Source organism: Lissotriton vulgaris, chromosome 2_1 (assembly GCF_964263255.1).
Source record: "Lissotriton vulgaris chromosome 2_1, aLisVul1.2, whole genome shotgun sequence".
Classification (NCBI taxonomy): domain Eukaryota; kingdom Metazoa; phylum Chordata; class Amphibia; order Caudata; family Salamandridae; genus Lissotriton; species Lissotriton vulgaris.
Genome location: NC_141687.1, coordinates 2122975945 through 2122998079, shown reverse-complemented (window position 1 = coordinate 2122998079; position 22135 = coordinate 2122975945). Strand labels below are relative to the sequence as shown.

At 45.1% G+C, this 22135-nt stretch overlaps 1 protein-coding gene across 2 annotated transcripts in view; it reads right to left on the bottom strand.

Moving 5' to 3' along the window:
* Positions 1 to 22135, bottom strand: part of LRRC49 (leucine rich repeat containing 49) — a 1183445-nt gene that overhangs the window by 135476 nt on the left and 1025834 nt on the right. For both annotated transcript variants that reach the window (XM_086959021.1, XM_086959022.1), the window contains one exon: positions 4257 to 4366. In XM_086959021.1, coding sequence (XP_086815147.1) covers positions 4257 to 4366 — 110 coding nt within the window. The remainder of the gene's footprint in view (positions 1 to 4256; positions 4367 to 22135) is intronic.

The following is a 22135-nucleotide window of genomic DNA, read 5'->3' as shown; positions in this document are numbered from 1 at the left end:
TACAGCTAGGCACTTTGCCAAAAAGGGTAATTTTTCACTGTGAAATTGAGGTTGACCACGTTGTGTTTTGCACCATTTCCTGTTGCAGGCACTAGGCCGACCCACACAAGTGAGGTTCCATTTTTCTCGTAAGTCTTTGGGTAATGCAAGGTATGTGGAAATTTGTGGATCCACGCAGAATGCAGCACTATCCACCACAGAAATGTGGGGAAAATGTGTTTTTTTGACAATTATTTAGGTTTGCAAGTGATTCTGGGTAACAGAACCTGGTGGGAGGCAGTCAAGGCACCCCATCCTGGATTTCCCTTAGTGTCTAGTTTTAAAAAATGTATAGGTTTGCTAGTTTTCCCGAGGTGCAGGCGGAGCTAGTGTTCACGTTGGGTTTTGACCCATTTCCTGTTGTGGGCACTATGCCTACCCACACAAGTGAGGTACCATTTTTATTGGGAGACTTAGTGTAATTCAGATTTGTAAAGCAACTGTTATTACCTATTGATTTTTGATGTATTGCTGTCTTCCAAATCAAAGACATTGTGTAAAAAAGAAGTCATTTTGAAAAATGACCGATAATTCTTATGCTAGTATGAGTATTCCCAATTTCGAAAATGTGCAAATATGCACTATTTCTAAACTCTATAATGTGTTCCCATTTAAGAAATACATAGGTGCCTTTCATACAGATTTTTCCATGTATACATTTTCCCACAATAATTGCTATATACCCGGTACATAATAAAAAGCCATTGCAAATTGCTGCTTAGGTTTTGACTCTGGGTTCGTCGGGTTCTTGGTGAACCTACAAGTCCTATATATCCCCACAACCAGGAAGATCCAGTGGATGTAATGGTATATTGCTTTTAAAGAGCTGTCATAATTAGAAGATTTTACAGGTGAAAAAGTTGACACAAAAGGCTGTTTTTTTCAACTAATTTGCAATTTTTCCTATATTTAACTGTTAGTTTATATAAAGAAACCTTGATGGATCTACACAAATGAACCCTTGCTGAATTCAGAATTTTGTCTACTTTTCTGAAATGTATAGCTTACCAGGATCCATTATTGTTTTCACACCCATTTCTACCATTAACTGGAAGGAGGTTGAAAGCACAACAAATAGCAAAAATAGGCTATGTCTCAGAAAAATGCCAAAACTGTGTTGGTTTTCTGACAAAAGTCTGTCATTCCCTAAAAGCTGGGAAAATGGTGATTTCAGCCCCACAAACCCTTTCTTGATAACATTTGAAGGGAAAAACCCACACACTTTGATTTGCAGCCCGTTTTTTCCATTTTACCCCCAAAAAAACGTTGCTGTATTTTGGCTAATTTATGGGACCCCTCCAAGGAAATCCACAAACCCTGGGTACCTGTAGGATCCCCATGATGTTGGAAGAAAAGGACGCAAATTTGGCGTGGATACCTTATGTGGTCAAAAGTTTACAGGGGCCTAAGCGCGAGCTACCCCAAATAGCCACAGAAAGGCTAAGTACAGGGGGGAAAGGCCTAGCAGCGAAGGTGTAAATAGGTTGACTCGTGCTGAATGTAATTTCTTGCAGATGCATTATCAGATGGATAATATTTTCTTTTGGGCATCCGCACAGGTGACACATTTTTGATTAAATATTTTTCCACCTAGGGGCGTCTTCTAGTGATGGATATTTGCCAAAGTACAAGGCCATTAGCTGTTTTTTTAGGTGGGCTGAGAATGTTAAGTCTAAGTAAGCTGCCGGATTGAGGACTTTGTAGTTGTTGAGTACTGTCCAGGAGTGGGATCTCTGGCTGAAAAGGCTTTTGTCTTGTACAAGAGAGTGGAGTTTTGAGGCTTTGTTAATTGTTGACTTAAACATTGAAAAGGACAAGTTCTTGTTCCAGAGATCCATGGGGAGGGTGGATATGAAGGGAAGCGTCTAACCTAGTTTAACAGTCTGCAGCACCCACTGGTCTTAAGTTTTAGTATTCCAACAGGCAAGAACATATTGACTCTGGCCCTACCAGTTGTCCAAGACCATGGGAGCTGGCTGCAGCTATGGCAGGGGAGAAAGTAGAAGTAAACTAAAACTCCTAGTGGAGTCCACTCTCACTTGCCACCGTCCCGCGCATCCGAAGAACAACCACCGGTGGGAGATCCTTCTCCCACCTCGCCGCCAAGACATGGAACAAACTCCCACTGAGCCTACGACAGACCCAAGACCATCAGGAGGATACTCAAGCCCTGGCTGTACCATCAGTAGCGTCCCTCTCCCCCCAGCGCCTTGAGACCCTCGCGGGTATGTAGTGCGCTTTACAAATGATGGATTGATTGAGTCCATAGACTTTGCAACCATCCCACATTTTTGAGCCATGAAAGGGCTGCATTGGCTGCTGTAAGGGTTGTGAGTGCTGCTTTTGGCAATAGGTAAGACCTAAAGAGTAACCTCTGGATTTTCAGAATTGTTGGTGAAATTGCTAGCTGGGAATAAAGAGCTCAAAGAGTAGTCCAAAGCATGGCTGCATTTGAAGCAAGGCAACACAGAATCTGCTTTCGCATAAAAATGCCTTAAACTATCAAATGGCATGTCCATACGGTATGCTTACATATCCCCAGAAAAGTTTGTACTGCATATCCAGGCATGATGCCTGATCATGATCATATCCCAAAGTTCATATGTGCAATGTCCCAACCGGCAGATGGCATTTAGGGGTCTCAGAGTCAAACTAGTGGAACAGAAGGCCCTCTTCCTGAATATATTTGTATTTTCTATCTGGTTCATGGAAGGGAATGCTTTGGGGTTTATATTGCTAGTAGAAGCTTGATCTAGCAAGATCTAGGGTGAGGAAAAAAAAATTCTAAAGATTTGACTATAAGCTAGCATCAATGTAATGGGGATGGAGGGGTAAAATTACCACTTCTCAAAACCCTTCTTACTGTGCACAACATTTTGGAGCCCATGAACGGTGTCAGATTCCAATCTAAACAAGGTTTCTAGCCTATAATAATACTGGTGTCATGGGAGAGTCTGAGGATCATCCACAGCTGGGGGATGCTCCTTGGTCATCTCATAGAAAGACATATACCTGGTGCAGGCTGATGACATCTCGAGAGTAGAAACACGCATGGAGTCAGATCAGGTGTGGGTGCTACTTGAGTCTAGGCCTGTACCGGGGAAGTCGGAACCGATGAGGCCTCCACTGCGGTGGACAAATCGGCTAACTTCGACAGGGATCTGGGCGGAGCTCCCTTGGGAATCCAGATGTGGGTCCATAGGGCCTCTGGCATCACCATGAGACATTGCAGGATAGCCTCCCTAAAGACCTGTATGTGTTTCAGGGTTGTTGCCAGCCTGGGAACTCTGAGCGTATGAGACCAGTCTCGGAACAGGTTCGGTGTTGGACAATGGCAGCAAGTCAAATTCATGTCTGAGCCCCAGAGCTGCAGTGGAACATGGGAACAAAGCTTTAACTATTCGCACTTGTGGCATGACTTACCCCTAAACTTCATCGTTGTCTTCCAGGCAGAGGCGACCTGCAACAAGACTGGGATTTGGAGCCAGAGTAGATCCGGGGCTTATAGCCAGATTGGGCACAGGACTTGAAGTGGGAGAGTCCGCTGTCTGGTGCACAACATACAATTTCAACATTGGTGAAAACCAAATATTTTAGGAGCAGATCTTCAAGATTTGCATCGTAGGACTGGGAAAAGAAGGAACTGATGTACTGCGTCAGGGTGGTACCTATATATGGCTCCATGCTGTCATTACGGAGGCAGAGTATAGTCACTATGGAACATGCTACATGACGACAAACATTCACTCTGAGTAAATGTCTAATCTCATGTCGAATTTGTGTTATTTTTTGTTCAGCAGCTTTTGCTGTAACAAAAAGCAGAAATTAGTATGAATCCTAAAATTGCCCCCGATAACCCTTCATTAATTCCCTCACTCTGGTCGGTTCTGCATGAAATTTGACATGCTGTAACATATCTATATAAACCAGGTGGGTGCCAGCCAAGTCTCGTGTAGATTCATCAAAAGTAGTGAGTAATGTTCTGGATCCAGTCCTATGCTTGGGATATTCAAAACGTGATAAATCTATGGCTAGAAATATCAATCAGAAATTATATCTATTGAAGGGATCATGACTCTGTGTAACTTCTCAAGCTTTATTTCAGATTATCTTAAAATAGGAGCATTGAATTAATTCCAAATTACTTTCAATGGAAACAAATTAAATGCTTAGCCTTTGACACTAATTTTGATTCCATCTATAAAAAGTATAATTACCTGGACTCTCCAAGAATGGAAAGCAGCCGATACTGTGGCAAACGGGATGATGCTACATGAGCTAGAATTCCAAATAGTCTTTCAGCCATTATTAAATCATTTGGTGTAACCTGTAGATCAGAATATGACAGAACAGTAAAAATGCTTACAAAAGTCTATCAATGAGCAAGCACAGAATATACAATAAGAAGAAAAGCCAGGTAGTTTACCAAGCGCTTTTGAACTGACTCAGCTTTTCAAAGACCACAGAAGTTTCAATAACATTATACATCAACTAACCAAACAAAAGTCACAGCATTTTAAGGTAGATATTCTGCATTTTGCAAAGGCAGTATATCATTCACACTATTCGGCCAATTCCTGAGGACGCATAACACTTAATAGCAGATCAGGAGACAACCAATTATATTTGTACCCCAGCACTGGGCAATTCTGCACCAGCCTTAACTCAGGATTTGCACTGACCAACTAGGAGACAATAATGTTTTCACATTAATTATTTGATGCCAATGTTTAATTTGCGCTGGTCAGAAATCCAAGTTTTAGGTTCAGAAGATCAAGTGACAATACATACATAAAAAAATAACTATCCAATGTCTGCATAAACCATTCTGTAATATCAATTTCTCAAAAAGACCACAAACGCGCATTCTCTGCAAGTTTTTAATTTCATGCAATGGCCCTGATTAGATCTTGGCGGATGTGTTACTCTGTCACAACGGTGATGGATATCCCGTCCGCTGGAATATAAATCACATTATATCCTATGGGATCACAGATCAACGCTGTCTCCTCCGCCTGCTTCTTCACTTTGCACATGTTATGTAAGATCTTCAAGTGGCTACCCCTACACACTAGATGCACCGTGACATAAGCCCTCATAACCAGCTGACTGGACTACCGCAAAGCCCTCTACATAGGAATCGGCGTATACCTCCCATAAAGACTACAGACCATACAGAATGACGCAGCCAGACTCATCCTCAGCCTTCCCACATTACATTCCTCCTCAGGAAACTCCACTGGCTCCCCATACAGAAGAGATGCCAATTAAAGCAGCTGGCCATCACCTCACTTCCAGGAATTCCAAATAGCCCTCAAGACCTCGCTGATCGAATAAGCCTCCAGGATTTGCAAGCGCCTCAATACCCTATCAGGTGATTAGCCACGCTGTATAAATCCTGATTGATTGATTGATTGTGCACGATCTCTATTTAGAAGACTAATACGCCGTTTTTTATCTTGAATGATTAGTAAGAATGAACAACATGTTGCATTACAAAGAGTCCATGCACTATGGATAAGAGCTTTGTTCCCTAGAGTTATATTGTCATGCCATCTGAGGTAAGTGACATGCCCAGCCCATATGTACAATTTGCTTGCCTGTTTGCAGTATTCTCTAATTATTTGTATTCCAATGTTAACATGAGATGTTGGATGAGAAAATGTGTGTTTTTTAGTTATAGCTTGTTTTCTCGGGTTGATGCTTCTTAATCTACAGTAATCTCACTATGGTTTATTCTAATGCCCAGGATTTTTATGATCTCCTTTTTCATATAATCGCAGAAGCCCTCTATCAAATTATAACTATATGTCATGTGTTGGAAATCACCACCTTCTCGATTACAGTGTGTCAAGACCGAGTGATGCATAAAACCAAGCAGATATTCCCATAACATCCATGAGCCTCGATTTTAGGCACTATGGGCCAGATGTAGGACAGCAAATACTGGTCGGTAACGGCCCATTTCGCCCGTTACCGACCGGTATTTGGGTTTTGACATGTAGGTGGCCTTAATTTTACCGAATCAGTAAATTTACCGATTTGGTAAAATACAGAATCAGTAAATTTACCGAATCAGTAAATCCAGATGTAGCTAGCACTTTAAACAGTGCCACAGGCCATTACCGATTCGTTATTTACCACCAAACACTATTTGGTGGTAAATAACGAATACCTGTGTACATGCACATCTGTGCATGTACACCTGTGCCATGTGGCACACATACATGCCTAAGGGCATGTATGTGTGTCACATGACACACAAGCCAAAATCAGGGGTGCAACAGGGTGTCAAAGTGACACCCTGTTCCCCTTGACAATTCTGTATTGTTACCGAATCGGTATTTACGATTCAGTAATTGACATTGATTCCTATGGGCCTCAAGGCCCATAGGAATCAATGGCAATTACCGAATCGGTAAATACCGATTCGGTAATTACCGAATCCTACCAATTCAGTAAAAATTACAGAATTTTGAGCTACATCTCATTTACCGAATCTAGAATACCGAATCGGTGAAATTCGGTATTTTAGAGTCGGTAAATGAGGATTACCTATATCGGGCCCTATCTATGATATACTAACACTCTGAACATCCACTTCTTCCAACATCGATGTTTTTTCGTCCCCTTTAAAAACAGACCCATTAGCGTTGTCTATGTTTGCTTACCATTTGTGGATTGGATAGAATAATGATGGATGCCTGCAGAGCCTGGGCTGCTTGCAGCTTCCCGGAGACATTACCAGATTGTTCGTAAAATAGTAACAGCCAGAAGGCAGTCAAGACAGTCATTGCAACTGGACAGCCTCATAACTGGAACAGACAGCAAGCATGACACACCACCTGTGGTACAGCTGAGTGCACTTAAGCTGGCTGCCGCTCCAGCATCTGACTGTGAGGACAGTTAGAGTACATCTGTGGGCCTCTATCATGATCCCATTCTTTGAACTGGCAGCAGAACAGAAGAGGGTCAGGCACTGTTTTTCTAATACAATGCACTAGAGAGCAGAGCAGTGTTCCCTCTTGAAATATGCTCTTTAGTGATACGTAATTGTCATTTACAAGAGTGTGAGATATGGTTTCATATTTGTAATGTGAGACTATACCCAGTAATTCTATGAGTCAGTGCATGACCTGCAGACATTATAGCCTGTAAAAACTACCAGAGCTATTGATCTGGTGGCATGACCCTCTTTTATACCCGTGCATGGGTGGAGAAAGTGATCATGCTACGCCACTGATTCCCTCATCCAAGTGGCACAACTTGCCAGGATGCCACAAAGGTGCAATGATATTTTATCACCACAAAGATGCCTAAAACTGCTGTGCCAGTCTGAGATGGATGCTGTGCCTGCTTGCCACATGCTACATTGATTAACAATTGTCCTCAGAGAGGGACATTACTTGTCGAGGCCATTGAGGATGTTTACTGCCCTGGGCCATTGGGGTACATGCTCGTTCTGTCACTAATTGTTAGAAATTGAGTTTCTGGTTGGCAGAGCTATGCACCCTGGCCAAGCAGGAACCACAGTCCTAGTCAGGATAAATGTAGCACATACTAAGGACTCTATTTCGAGTCTGGCGGTCCACGGACTGCCAGATGTGTGGGGGTGCAGAGGTGGCGGTGTCCCGACCGCCCTATTACAATAAGGGCGATCAGACCACCATTGCCATGCCGAAGCCGCCTGGGAACCGTCATACCCTGGCGGTGTTGGGGTGGTAAGGAGGTCGCACTATGCTTGGTGGGACTGCCGTGGTCCCACCAAGCATGTTACGAGTTTCCTCTCCACAACGGTGTCATGGAGGCAATGAGTCGCTATCGCAGGGAATGCGCCAATTCCGAACAAGGCTTTAGTGTCGATGCATTGGTTTCTTGGGTTGCAGCAACAAACACTCACTTCCAAGGGCCCAGGACTCGAGTGACACCACTTGGCAGAGCAAGAGCAGAGGAGCTCAAGTGCTGGTAGCAAGTTGCAGGTGAAGTATTTGATATCCCTGAGACTTCAGAAACAGGAGGCAAGCCCAACAAGCCCTTGGAGAACATTTGCTATGCAGGATGTAGAGAGTCAATTCTAGTCCTCCCACTCCCAGGCAAGAAGCAGCAAGTAGCAGGCCAATATAGCAAAGCAAGTAGAAAATTGGCAGTTCCTCCGGGCAGCACAACAACTATTCTTCCTGGTAGAATGTCATCAGTTCCAGAAGTGTTCTGAGTATATGGTGGAAGAGGTCCAGTACTTATACCCAGTTCAGCCTTTGAAGTAGGGAAACTTCAAAGAAAGGTCTTTGTGGTGCACAAGACCTTGCCCTTCCTTGCCCTAGCTCCAGACACAATATGCAACTCTTTCTATGAGGACTGGTATAGCCCTATTCAGGTGGAAGTGTCTGCTCCTCCCTCTCACTCTAGCTCAGGAAGACCCATTAGCCTGGTGATGGTCCATCAGGATATGCAGGACACACCTCAGCTACTTTTGTGTGAAACTGTCTAGATGGAATGCACAAAGCCCAGTTGTCACCCAACTCAGACATGTTTTCCAGGGACAGGCAGAGGCATATAATGGTTACAGTAAGAAAATGGTAACTTTCTAAAAATTGTATTTTCAGACTTGCAATTTAAAAACCAACTTCACTAAAAGATCTCATTTTAAATTATAAGCCCATAGACTTCCAATATTTTGCCAATTGGAAGTGTTAAAAGGCAGCTCCAATGCTAACCTATGGGAGAGGTTGGCCTAGAAGTAATGAAAAACGAATTCAGTAGTTTTTCACTACTACGACATGTAAAACTCCATAGTAAATGTCCTACCTTTTAAATACACTGCAATCTGCCCATAAGGCTACCTAGGGGCTACCTTAGGAGTAATCTATCCATACTAATATAATAAAGAGAGAGCCCAAACCTTTGAGGCGGGTAACCTCAGGAACCACAGCACCAATCACAACACTCAATACAGCGTTGGAAAGGGCAGTTGCAGCAGAAGGACATAGGCTATGCAGACGCCCACCATATACATTTAAAAGGTAAAAGAACCGTGCCAGCAAAGTAGTCCCTTGTGGGCGGGTCTGCGTTAGGCTGTGGGCGTGTGCTGGGGGCGTGACGAACGCTATGGCGTGTGGTATGTTCCGCCGTTCATGCCATGTCTCATATTGTGTGCTAATCCCACCCTGCTCCCTTTAAATACCCCTGTACCCCATAATCATAACCCACTCTTACTCCTTAAAATACCCCAACACCCTTAAACACTAACCCATCTTAACCCTTTAAATATACCCTGTACCCCAAACCCATCCCCAAAAATACCCCTGTACCCCAAAACCCAAACCTAGCCCTGAACCCTATAAATACCCCTGTACCTCAAAACCCAAACCTACCCGTAAACCCTAAAAATACCCCTGTACCCCAAAACCCAAACCTAGCCCTGAACCCTAAAACTACCACTGTACCCCCAAACCCAAACCTACCCCTGAACCCTGAAATACCCCTGTACCCCAAAACTAGCCCTAAACCCTTAAAATACCCTGTACCCCAAAACCCAAAGCTATCCCTGAACCCTAAAAATAACCCTGTACCCCAAAACCCAAACCTAGCCCTGAACCCTAAAAACAACCCTGTACCCCAGAACCCAAACCTACCCCTGAACCTTAAAATACCCCTCTACCCCAAACCCCAAACCTAGCCCTAAAAATACCCCTGTACCCCAAAACCCAAACCTAGCCCTGAACCCTTAAAATACCCCTGTACCCCAAAACCCAAACCTACCCCTGAACCCTAAAAATACCCCTATACCCCAAAACCCAAACCTAGCCCTAAACCCTAAAAATACCCCTGTACCCCAAAACCCATACTTATCCCTAAACCCTAAAACTACCCCTGTACCCCATAACCCAAAGCTATATCTGAACCCTTAAAATACCCAAACACCCCAAAACATATGCCTCAGTACCCCAAAACATATACCCCTAAACCCATACTTAGCTTATCCAAGTAGGTGAACTTGCCAGATCAAAACCGCAACTGCACACATAAGAAGTGACAGGCCCAAGACAGATTTGACGGGCTACTAAATTTGCCAATCATGGAGAAACCAAATGCCATTACATTTTAGAAACAGAGCACATGTATTTTAGCACTGGTCAGCAGGGAAAAGGGGTCAGAGTCCTAAAGCCAGCAAAACGAATTTCAACACACAGTCAAAAACAGGAGGTCAGAAGGTAAAAAGTCAGGGGAAACCATCCCAAAAGATGTCGGGTCTAACAATGATGTTCATTACAGCCTTGACAACTTGAAGTTCATAACGTTCTGTAGATGAATATGAATGTATGGTCTATCTCTACGCGTGCATGGATGTATATTTTGTGTACATTCACATACTATATAAAAGACAAACCTACCGGCTGTGCTTGTTTTTGGGGGGTGTTCTACTGTAAGCCAACATACTTCTTATGTCCTGCTGCAATGAAAACAGTTTGGCCCAGATCATTCTCCGATCATTCTCCATCCACTCTCCAGCATGCGTGTTGCTGCTAGTAGGAGATGAAGGCAGTTGAACAGCAGATGCAAACCATGTTGATAATTGTTTGCCAAAGATGGAGGCACTACCTTCTTATACCGGTAGTAAGAAAGTTAACATTTTCTAGAGCAGCAGCTATTTTTAGTCTCTAGTATGTTTGCTATTACTATATTTATATGTATATGAATGGGTCATAATCTAAGACTAATCTTAAGTAAACTGTGCCTGTAATTATAGGCCATCATCTTTAAATAGGATCTTGGTTAGTATTAGGCATAGCTGAAGACATTTTTAAACTGTTTATTTATGTTATGACTGTTTTACCCGAATCTTGAAAAACCTAATGAGTAACATATTTTTAAAGGGTGGGAAGAGTATGATATAAACTGCAGCTTCAATGAGTCACTTTAATAGTATTTCAAAATAGTCCAACGAACAGAAGTTTCAATCTGCTGGGAAATTCTACTGATGCTTCTTGCTATGTATTATATGCTAGACACCTTTGCTTCATGAGGTTGCTTAGTCAAAAAGCAGGCACAGGCGCAAACAAAGCTGAAAGCTTACAGAGGGTAGAAAGCAGTAAATAGTGCCTTTCAGTATATAATATTAAAACAATAGCAAGAATGATAATTCTTAATGCGGCAGTTCAGTTATATTGTCTGTAAGAAATTGGGGTAAATGGTTGAGGGTAATGAAACCTTTCTCAAGCAGCAACCACAATACTTCTCAGAGTCAAGTCAAAAGCAAACCCAAAATTAACCTGTGCTTAACCCTCAGGTAGCTTGGCATAGGCCAGTTAGGCTTAACTCAGGGGCAAAAGTGAAAGCACACACAACAAGCAGAAAAATAGAATAATTTTAAATAAATAAAAAAGACCAGACTGTCAAAAATCCAATTAGTAGAGCCAAAGATATTGAATTTAACGTTGTTTGTGCAAATAGAGAAAAAAGGCATAAAGCATCAACTTTGGATATCTGGTCACACCGGGCTGGGATACAAGTTAAGAAAAAACGCAGTGGATTGCGGAATGGCTACAGAGACCCAGTTAGGCCCACTGAACAAATGTATCATAAATTCTGGTTCGCGGAGCGTTGCATGGATCTGCGTCGAAGACACCAAAGTGATGCATAGATTCCAAGATGCGTAAGGCTGCAGATCGAGGGCCTGTTGTGGCAGCGTCAAAGGTTCCGTCAATTGGGCTTGCGGTGATAAGTCTGGCATCGAGGATATATCACGCAGTCTGGATGATGAGTCGGTTCCGAAGAGCTGCGAGACTGCAATGCATAGTCCGAGGTTGTCGTCGAAGCAGCCGCCAGTGAGAGATGCAAGAACCTGTGCCGAGGATGTGTCATGCAACAGCGGATCTGAAGGCGATGCGGGCTGCAACGCCGATGCAAGTCTTTAAGACAGGCCCAATCCACCCAGTAGCAAAGATGTGTCAGTTCTGCTCGAGGTTGCACCGCATAGCAGAAGTGATGTATACGTTTTGCTGAATACACAGAGGCTGGTAAGCACTGTAAGCCCATGTGTAAGGGTTTAGGACTGGGGTGGCACCACTTGGCAGGGTAGATCTACAAATGGCAGCGTCCACGTGAAGATGCAGGGTTGTGGGAAGCCAGTAATGTCCCTGAGGCTTCATGTCAGGAGTCCAACCAGCTAGCCCTCTGAGACACTTTGGTTCTCTGTTGAAGAGATGCAAGCCCAGTCCTTCAAACCCAGGCAAGAGGGAAGCAGATCAGCTCAGCAAAGCAAGAGTCCAGTTGAGTGCAGTTCAGCTGAGTGGCAACCTTTCAGAAGCACAACAGTCCTTCTTCCTGGCAGAGTATCCACAGATCCAGAAGTGTACAGAAATGGTGGTGTTTGAGGTCCAGTATTTATACCCAGTGGTGCCTTTGAAGAGGGTGAGAAGCTTCTAGACATTGCCCTTTGATGTCCAGAGGCATCCTGCCTTCCCTAGCCTGGCTCCAGATTAACTACAAGGGGTACACAGCCCTTTGTGTGGAGGCAGGACACAGGTTTAAATTGGGCTGTGCCCAGTTCCTCCCTCCCACCCTGCCAGTTATGGCCCATCCAGGCACACCTAAGCTCCCTACTGTGTGTGGCTGTCTAGGTGGAAGACATAAAGCTCAACTGTCGGCTATACCCAGTCATGTGACCAGAGACAGGCTACAGTAGCAAATGGTTAATGCAAGAAAATTAAAACTTTCTAAAAGTGGTATTTTCCAAATTGCAATTTAAAATCCTACTAGACCATCAGTTAGGCTTTTAAATTGTGATTTCAGAGACACCACACATGAAGAGGTCGTCTGTTCCATTTTGGAAATTACACCAATAACATGAAATAAGGCAACTCCAATGTTATCCTATGGGAGAAATAGACCTTGCAGTAATGAGAAACATATTTAAAAGTTTTTTACTACTAGGACATGTAAAACTTTAAAGTGCACGTTCTACTTTTTAAACACATTGCACCCTTCCCTCCGGGCTGTCCAGGCCCTACCCTAGCTAGGGTTGTATGTATTGTATGTATTGGCATTTATATAGCGCACTACTTACCCGTAGGGTCCCAAGGCGCTTCGACCGCTGCGAAACCCTTCCTGACTTCCCTGAGAGATGGTCCCTTTATGGGTATCTCCAGGGTGAGACCAGGCATCCCCGGCGGTCTGGTGGGGCCGTTAGTGAAGATGAGGCAAGCTAATGCCCAGAGTTGCCGAGTGTGATCGCTGATCAGAGTGGGCACCGAGGCGAGAGAATTATCGAGTCCGCTGACCCTGGTCCAGAAACCTGCCGCGCCGGGAATCGAACCCTGGTCCCGGGCCGTCCTCTGCTCTCGGGTCTGCCGCCTCTAACCAGTGAGCCACACTACTACAGGGTTGACTTATATGTATAAAAAGGAAGGTTTTGGCCAAAGTAAAAAAGGTTTTTTTTTCCAGGTCTAAGTGGTAGGTTAACCTGCACACACAGGCTCTTTAATGGCAGGCCTGAGACATGATAAAGGGCTACTTAAATGTGTGGCATAATCATTGCTGCAGGCTTACTAGTAGAACTTAATTTACAGTCCCAGTTCACATGTAATGCCACGTTGCTAAAGTCTTATAAATAAAATTAAAAATGTCAATTGGGGATAAACCAATATTACCATGCTATAGAAGAGAGAGCACAAGCAACTTAACACTAGTTAGCAGTGGTAAAGTGCATAGAGTCCTAAAGCGAGCAAGAACAAGCTCAGTACAAATGGAGGAGTAAGGCAAAAGATTGGGGCAAAGACTACCCTAAGACTGACAGGTCAAACATGGTCTTAATGTAGCTGTATAAACAGTTGTGTTACTTGCTTTTGTAGTCACTGCAGATTATGTTTTCACAATATTTAACAATGATAATCTGCTACCTTTTCAAGACCTGTGGAATGTTATACTATATTGTCTTACTAGTTCTAAGAAGACAACAGTATCATATCTATCTCATAATTTTAAAATAACTTGTAACTTTAAAACAGAATATGCAAAATACAAAGGAATATATAAAATATATGTAATGTAATGTGCATTGACAGGGGCATAGTTATCAATCATGCAACAAATGCAGTGACAACGGGGCCCAGTAGCGCGAGAGGGCCCACTAAACCCAACCAGGGCGTATTAGACCCATTTTCCTAGCTTTCATTATGGTCCATGGAATCCATTCTGATACTTAACTTTTACCATTTGTTAGCAGTATTATATACCACAAACCTGGATCGTATAAAGAACACAGGGACAGGGAGATTACGTGATTTGCCCCACATCACAGGATGTTGATCCAAGGCCTAGATTAGATTATAATCCCCAGTTCCATGGTCGGCAGCTATAGCTCCCAGCCCACATTTTCTCTATTGAAATGGGAACGACAATGTGCACTGTTTTGCTCCTTGTTTGTACGAATTCTTTGGGAAGTGCAGCCTGCCTCGCTTGAAAAAATAAGTTAATCACATCACGTTTCAGCCAATGATGTGCTCAAGTAGTGCACCAAAATGTAAACACTTCTATTCATATTTACATTTGTATTGTATGACGACAAGGTGATCAGGCCTATTATCAAGAGACCCCAATGTTCTATCCTACGTGTTTGGCCGACAGATTAACAAAATACATACTATATGAGCTGTAGGAGGAAAGTACAGTAAGCTGTGCTCATTTTAAGCCAGTAGCAGATAAAACAGTCTCGGTTTGGAATCATCTGACTCTACGGCTGAAATATGGCAGCTAGGCAAGGCAATCCCCAGTCAATGGGGATGAGGATGCAGTCTGGACTTAGAAAATACCACAAGAAATGTTGAATCTGCTGTCAGGCCCCTCTGGCTATGCATAATAGAGAAAAGAAATAGGGCATTCTGGAGACGAAGTAGGGCAAATACGGAAATGGAAAGCACGGGTCAAATTAAGATGATGTTTTGATAAGGGGGAGCAGCAATAGTCAGGCCCTAGCAATTAGCAAAGAGCACTCGCGTTGATTCGAATTCCATTGTGCTCTATTTGCCTGAAGTCCATGCCACTAACGTTTGAGGTTGAATATTAGCAATGATCACGACCCATGTTGAAGCAGAACGTGGGGCTCTAAAAAATGCGTCCTTATTATATAATTTCATGCGAGATGGCTCTGCACAGCTCTTTTTATTTGTTTGTACCTGCTCATATGTTTTGCTTTGCCGTATCAAAAGGTAATGCATGATAGAAACCCAAGACAAGTGGGGCGCGCCCTGAGATGTTCATTTGGGCAACATGGATTATTTACGCTGTGCTGAATATATGTTAATAAGGCTTTTCATACACCTCACATAGTCACGCCTGGTGTCTGAAATTGTTAGGTACAGGAACTCCCAAAATTCTGAGTTATTGTGTTTTATGATGTCACTATCTTCTTGCACCTATATTAGCACACCTTCTCGCATTCCCACTAATCATTATAATGGGCCATAAAGGTAGAGAGACCTAATTTTGTAGAACTGATACACTGTGGCACACACATAAACCAAATCACAATATTATCAGCATTGTCCTCCACTTTAAATTGGGACACACTTGTAACTTCTCTTCGTGTCCTCATAAATCAATAATGATTGCAGCCTGTCATGATTATGTAAAATGTATATGGGTGAAGTGACACAACGAGGACGACTAATCCACGCAGCTCTGCTTTTCCAAACTTTTGCATTTGGGGGAATCAGCGAGGGAAGGATCTCTAAACAATATTAGAATAGGAAATTGTCCCTAAGATTTGCAACAGAGTAATTAGTCTAGTTTTCTTTTGAAAATTATTGTGATATGACTGTTTTGACGAACATGGCAGTCAATGTAGTGATTCATTTGGGCCAGTTGTTGACAGTGGGCACCACAGGCACTTATTTCTGGGAATCAGAACCGTTTTCCACTTCTAGCAATGTCCAGGTCTGCAGCTGCCTCAACTTAAAGGAACAACAGATTAGTACTTATTTTATAGAAGGACAACAAATACAAAGATCAATCACTATTTCATTGTATTGGCAGCCATTTTCATGTTCCAAAATTGCCGGTGTGCATGCTGCTCATAGTAAGGCTAAAAGTACTGCGGGTGGGCAGCTTTAACAGGTGAATAGAGGCTTGAGCAATACTGGTTCTGCAGCTACCGTTTAGGCCTGTCTCCCTTCCTTTCCTGTTCACACTACCCTTCAGAAAAGGGATCGGTAACCAGCACTTATTTATTTATTTATTTTTTACAAATTAATCACTGGATTAATGGATTGGTCAATGCATTGTTACTGCAGCAACTAGGGTGCAAAGCGAAGACTCCGATGACATTTTTATGGTTTTCCTATAAGTATGCATCACACGTATCCAGGCACGAGTATCTCTATGGCTGCACCAAAAGGCATATCTGATAACTCTCAAATCCCCCTCTCTTGGCACGGGTCGCACATCTAAGTCACAGGCAGCAGAAGCGGGGTTTAGCAGCGCTGCAGAGTGGAGGGGGTTAAATGTTAATTGCACGCGCTCCTTCACCCTCCAAGCTGCTCTGAAACAGTGAGAGGTAACTACGCCAAAAGGTTTTGAGCATTGAATGACTGAATCACACACAGGGTGTTTGACCGGTGTCAGGAAACAAGCACTCAGTGACACATTTGTTGTGCTTGCTTCTAACAGGAATTCACTGAACATCCATGGATCATATTCTGTAGGTGCTCTGAAAATACCTTCCAAATCTGCCTACACCAGCCGCGTCCGCGATCTTTTTTTCACAGAAAGCCAGTGCAGTTCTTTAAGTAGGGGCAGAGATGGGGATCCTGGGGGGCGATTTTGAACCATCCTTGCGGCAGTATTCTGTGTTAACCTGAAGTTTAGTTAAAGTAGTCTCACCTCCTTCAGCCTGCAGCGCGTTCCCATAGTCGAGCCGACTAATGACCATTGCCTGGACTACTGTTCTGCGGTGTTCTAATCGCAGATAGGGGAGTATTCTGCGTAGTAGGCGCAAGCTATAGTAGCAGGCCCCGGAGATGTCCTTAACGTTATCTTTCATGGTGAATTTATAATCCAACTGGATTCCCAAATTCTTTACTGAGGATGATGGAATGGGGGCTTCACCCAGCTGGGGGGCCACCAATCAGATGACCAGGAGTGGGAGGCTCTACCCAAGTTCATAAGCTCCGTTTTACACAGAATGAGCTGGAGACAACGCTCCCACATCCAGTCCAAAATTGCTAACATTCCACCCGAGAAACGCAGTTTTTCATCAGTGGAATTTGAACCGATTGGAAACAGCAGCTGTGTATCGTCGGCATACGAGACTATCTCAAAGCCGAATGGTTGAACAGTCTTAGCCAGGGTAGCCAAATACATGTTGAAGAGGGTGGGACTCGGGTACGAATCCTGAGGCACCCCTTTGTCCAGCAAGAATTTTTTTTCAGATATAAGCAGACCCAGAGTGGTGGTTTGCCATCTATCAGTTAAAAAGTTTCTCAGCCACTGCAATGCCACACCCCCATGCCACACTCAAGCAATCTCTCCGCTAGCCGTCGATGAGAAATAGTATCGAATGCCGCGGAGAGATCTAGGAGGATCAAGATCATGGATCCTCCGGCATCAAGGGTTAGTCTGAGCGAATCAGTTACTGCCAAAATGGCCGTTTCCATGCTGAAGCCCGGGCGTAAGCCCGACTGTGAAGGGTCGAGAATGTCGTTGGATTCTAAATACTGGCTAAGTTGTTTATATATTACTGTTTCCAACATTTTGCCAAGCAGGGGCAACAGGGATATTGGTCTATAATTGCTGAGTACCTGGGGTCTGCAGATGGTTTCTTTAGGATGGGGCATATATAGGCTTCTTTCCAGGTTCTCGGGATAAGACCGGTCAGAATGGAAGAGTTAAGAATTTTTTGTATTATAAGAGCGCAGGTTGGAGAGAGAAGGTCCATTGTGCTGGGGGGACATAAGTCAACTGTGAACCCGATTTTGCTGCTAACAGCAAGTTGTTTGTGTCTTCAAGTAAGATGGTCTCAAACTGATTAAGGTGACAAGTGGTGGATGTAGAAGAATTATCCAGAATCGCAGTGAGTCCAGAGTTGTTAGTGCGAGTTTTGTTTGAATGCGTCATCCCGCCTCTAACCCCTGGCCCCCACTGCCCCCCCCCGACCCCAGGCGACTCCACGACAATCAATCTTCCGTTTCGATTCCCCCCCTTTTTTCAAATTTATTTATTTTACTTGGTAATACATTTTTAATCGTGCAATTACTGCATTATTAAAATGCTTACATTCAATATTTGGATAAACGTATGGGGGGGTACAAAAGGTGCCACGCACCATTGCTCCATCCATTTCTGCGTCTGTTGTCCAGCTGCCCAGATGTGAGCCAAACGTTCCTGTGCCCAGACCTCCGCCATATCCGGTAAGTTTCATCCATTATGGGCTGCGCGTAAAATCAGCTCTTTGAAATTATTTTCCATAAAGTAATTTTGAGTTTATCTCCTCAAGGTCGGGCCTTTGAGAGGCATAGTGCTGAAATGTTTGAAGTTCACAGTCCGCATTCCCCCGACGAGTTTCTCAGAGTAGGTAAGTGTTTCAAATGCGAGTGATGCCGCCCTGTGTATTATCAAGACAGCTCAGAGACTTAAACTGAAATAAAACACTGGCACACTATAACTAAAAGTTACGAACATTTGGGGCAAATGCCAGCCAGTCTTCTTCCAAAAAGGAATAGGCACTGCAATACTTAACTATGTATAGAAATGAGGGTCAGGACTGACAAAAGAAACCCTCTCTGTAGAAGGACACAAGCATCTAACGGCAGACGGACACTCCGTTCTTTTTAACTTTTTTTAAACTGCACTTTGTAACATAGCTCAAATTGAATAACTCCATCATCTATGCTGCTACAAATATTTTTAATACTTTCCTTTTTTACTGCTGATTGTTTTTGTAATGGTTTTTATTAACTGTACAATAAAGTATTACTTACTTACTGTCTGTGTATTATGGCATCAACAATTGAAATAAGTCAAGTTTGTGTAGAAGTTTGGGGGTCATAGCAGTAACAGGTGCGCTCGATATTCTCTGATGGGCTCAACAATCCAAAGAATTGGTATGGCCAGAGTAGGACATGAGTCTGTCCAGCTCCGGCCCGGGCGACTAATCCGACGCAATAACAGGGGGCCCGAGGTCCTAAAAACGCTTGAAATTTGATCACTGGGGGTCTAGCTTCACACCATGACACCCAAAACAGTAGTCACAGATGGGGACGACCCCGAATTCGGCGAAGCTGTGGGCCGGTCCGAGGGCCCGGGATCGGGAATTAAAATGGCGGCACAGGCCTGCTGATGGCTGAAGCGAAGGGGGAGACGGCGCAGGGGCCCAGCGGAGAGGGAGGCAGCCCCGGGACGATATACAGGTGGCGTGGGGGCCCGGCAGGACTCTACTTATAGCCCATATGGAGGTGAGGGAGCTGCGATTAGAGACAGCGGAGCGGGGGAACGTCTTCCCGCGCCTGCCGACAGAAACGGAGCAGATGCGGTGGCAGGCTGGGCCTACAGAGGACGCCGAGAGGCCAGGGTTGGTGCCGCTGTGAGGGGTGCTGGCGCCTGGCCCGTACACCACGGCAGCCTGAGGATCTGCAAGGCGCCCAGCGGAGCTCCGGAGTAAGCAGCCCCTGCCGGAGGGCTGGAAGTGGCCGGTCTGCAGTGCCTGCCTGGGCGAGACGACGGGACCCTCGCACACAGCCCCGGGGAGGCTGAGGGGCCCCCGCCGTGTTTCCTCGTCCACGGAGACAGTCTGGTGTGGAGGCTGCATGAGAAATGGACTGGGAATGCTCCCGGTAATGATGTAGGAGAGGCGGTGCATTGAGAGCGGCTGGCTGGCGACTTCGAATATGGAGGATTAAAGCAACGGGGCAGGAAGGGCAAGTGGAGCCAGAAAAATCATGGGCGAGCCTCCGCAGCGCAAGGGGTTGAGAAACCCGCCTGGGTCTGTACTGGGAAGGCTGGGCAGCCCCCCCGCCCCTATATCCTGGCATTGCGGCTGAGCCCGATTGGGCTGGCGGATCTGGCGGCAACGCGTTCCAGACTCTCCACGCCCTGGTCCCCCTTTTCTGGAATGGATACGCTGAGGAGAGTGGCTGCTGGAAGCCGAAGTGGCGGCTGGAGGTGAGAGAGAGGTGGCGTGAGGAGGTAGAGAGTTCACTTGCAGAGGGTCCTGGTGAGGTGGAAAGGAGCCCTAGGTGCGTAGCCATCTAGGACGACCAGCCTTCACAGCGAGGGTGATGAAGCTGCACAGGATGGGCAGGCTAAAGGACAAAGACCCTAAAACCCCTCGCCGGGGCACATTGGACCGCTATGCCAGGTCGGCCCCACCGCCGCCAGAGGAGGACCCGGCGACCTACAGTTCAGACACCGCCCTGCTAATGAACGTTATTCAGGTATCTCGTGAGGCACTGGAAAACAAGATTGGAACAGTGGGTACGGAAGTGACACTACTGCGGCAGGACCTCCGCAATCTAGCAGACAGGGTCAAAGAATCGGGGAAAAGGTTGGGAGAGGCTGAGGATATAATCCATGAGGTGAGGAAGGATATGGCGGAGCACAAGCAGCAGCTGATGTGGAAAGTGGATGATGCCGAAAACAGGGCAAGACGCAACTACCTCCGTTTTGTGGGATTTAGGGAGGGAATTGAAGGCACAAACAAGGCTCGTGGCTCCTGCGCACCTTTCCAAAGGATAAATTCTCTACTTGTTTTGTCATAGAACGGGCCCATCGGGCACTGCTGGCCAAGCCGCCGGCTGGAGCGAGACCTCGGCCAGTCATCGCACGCTTCCTAATCTTTGTGGACAGGTACATGATTCTTAGGGAAGCTAGAAAACGGGGGTAAATCCGGTTGGACAATGCCCAGATAATGATATTCCCGAATTACAGCCAGCAAGTGCAACAGCAGCGCTGCATCCCATGGCAATTGAAATCAACGAGATGGAACAGGAACCTACGCCAGAAACTATGGAGTCACAGAGGGACCTCGAATTCGTGAAAAGAAGACCAATGGTGGCTGCCCAAGACTGGATGCTGTCTCGCCTGGAACGTGCAGGCTGGGCACTTCCCTCCCACTTGATTGGACTATTGGTTTGATTTTTTTTGCTTTCTTTTGGTTCGTGCCTGCTATAGTGTACATTTTTGCATGTGGGGACTTTGATGGTTTAGAAGAAGTTTTCTCCATTTCCTGGGGAGTTAGGGAGTGGGAGGGCAACAGACCTCCATCACCCGATTGTCTTGTTTACTGCTATTTTGTGGGAGATGGGACGATGGTGAGAGCGAAGCGGGGAGGGGGGAGAGACCGGGGGGATTTCACAAGGTTGGGGAGTGTGGGGGGGAGGGAGAGGGAGGTTGCAGGTTGGCCAAGGTTGTATGTTCAGTTTTTTAAGCATGTCATGGTTGAGACCATTATCTGCACTTGTGTACCAAACACCCAACTCCTGCTAGCACAGAAAGTCTCCTTGTTTAAGGTCCTCTGCACTGATGGGTAGTTCTAGGGCGGAGGTCCAGGTTAACAACTGCGCTAAGATCCTCACATGGAATGTGAACGGCCTAGGCAACAAGGTTAAGAGGGGGTTAGTCCTGGCTTACTTGAAAAGAGTGGGGCCGGATATTGTCCTATTGCAAGAGACGCACCTTCAAGGCACCCGATGTGGATTCCTAGCAAGGGGACCATATAGAGTACTGCCACATGCAGGATATACAACAGGTTCCAGGGGGGTTGCCATCCTGATTAGGAAATCACCCCCCTTTATGGTTACGCAGACTTGGACAGACCCACTGGGGACATACGTGGGGGTAAGGGGAACATGGGGTCGACAGAAACTCACGATCATCTCTGTTTATGCCCCATCGAAATTACAGGTCAGAACTGGCATCACGGATATTCTGATGAACACATCGGACACTCAGCAGGTAGTGGGAAGGGATTTTAATGATGGTATATCCTCTTTGCGGGATAGATCAGGGAATAGACCTAGTGACTCAACACTAACCCCTCTAGCTAGAACCATCTCGACCCTTGGACTAGTGGATGTTTGTAGGTGGCTGCACCCTGGCGCTAGTA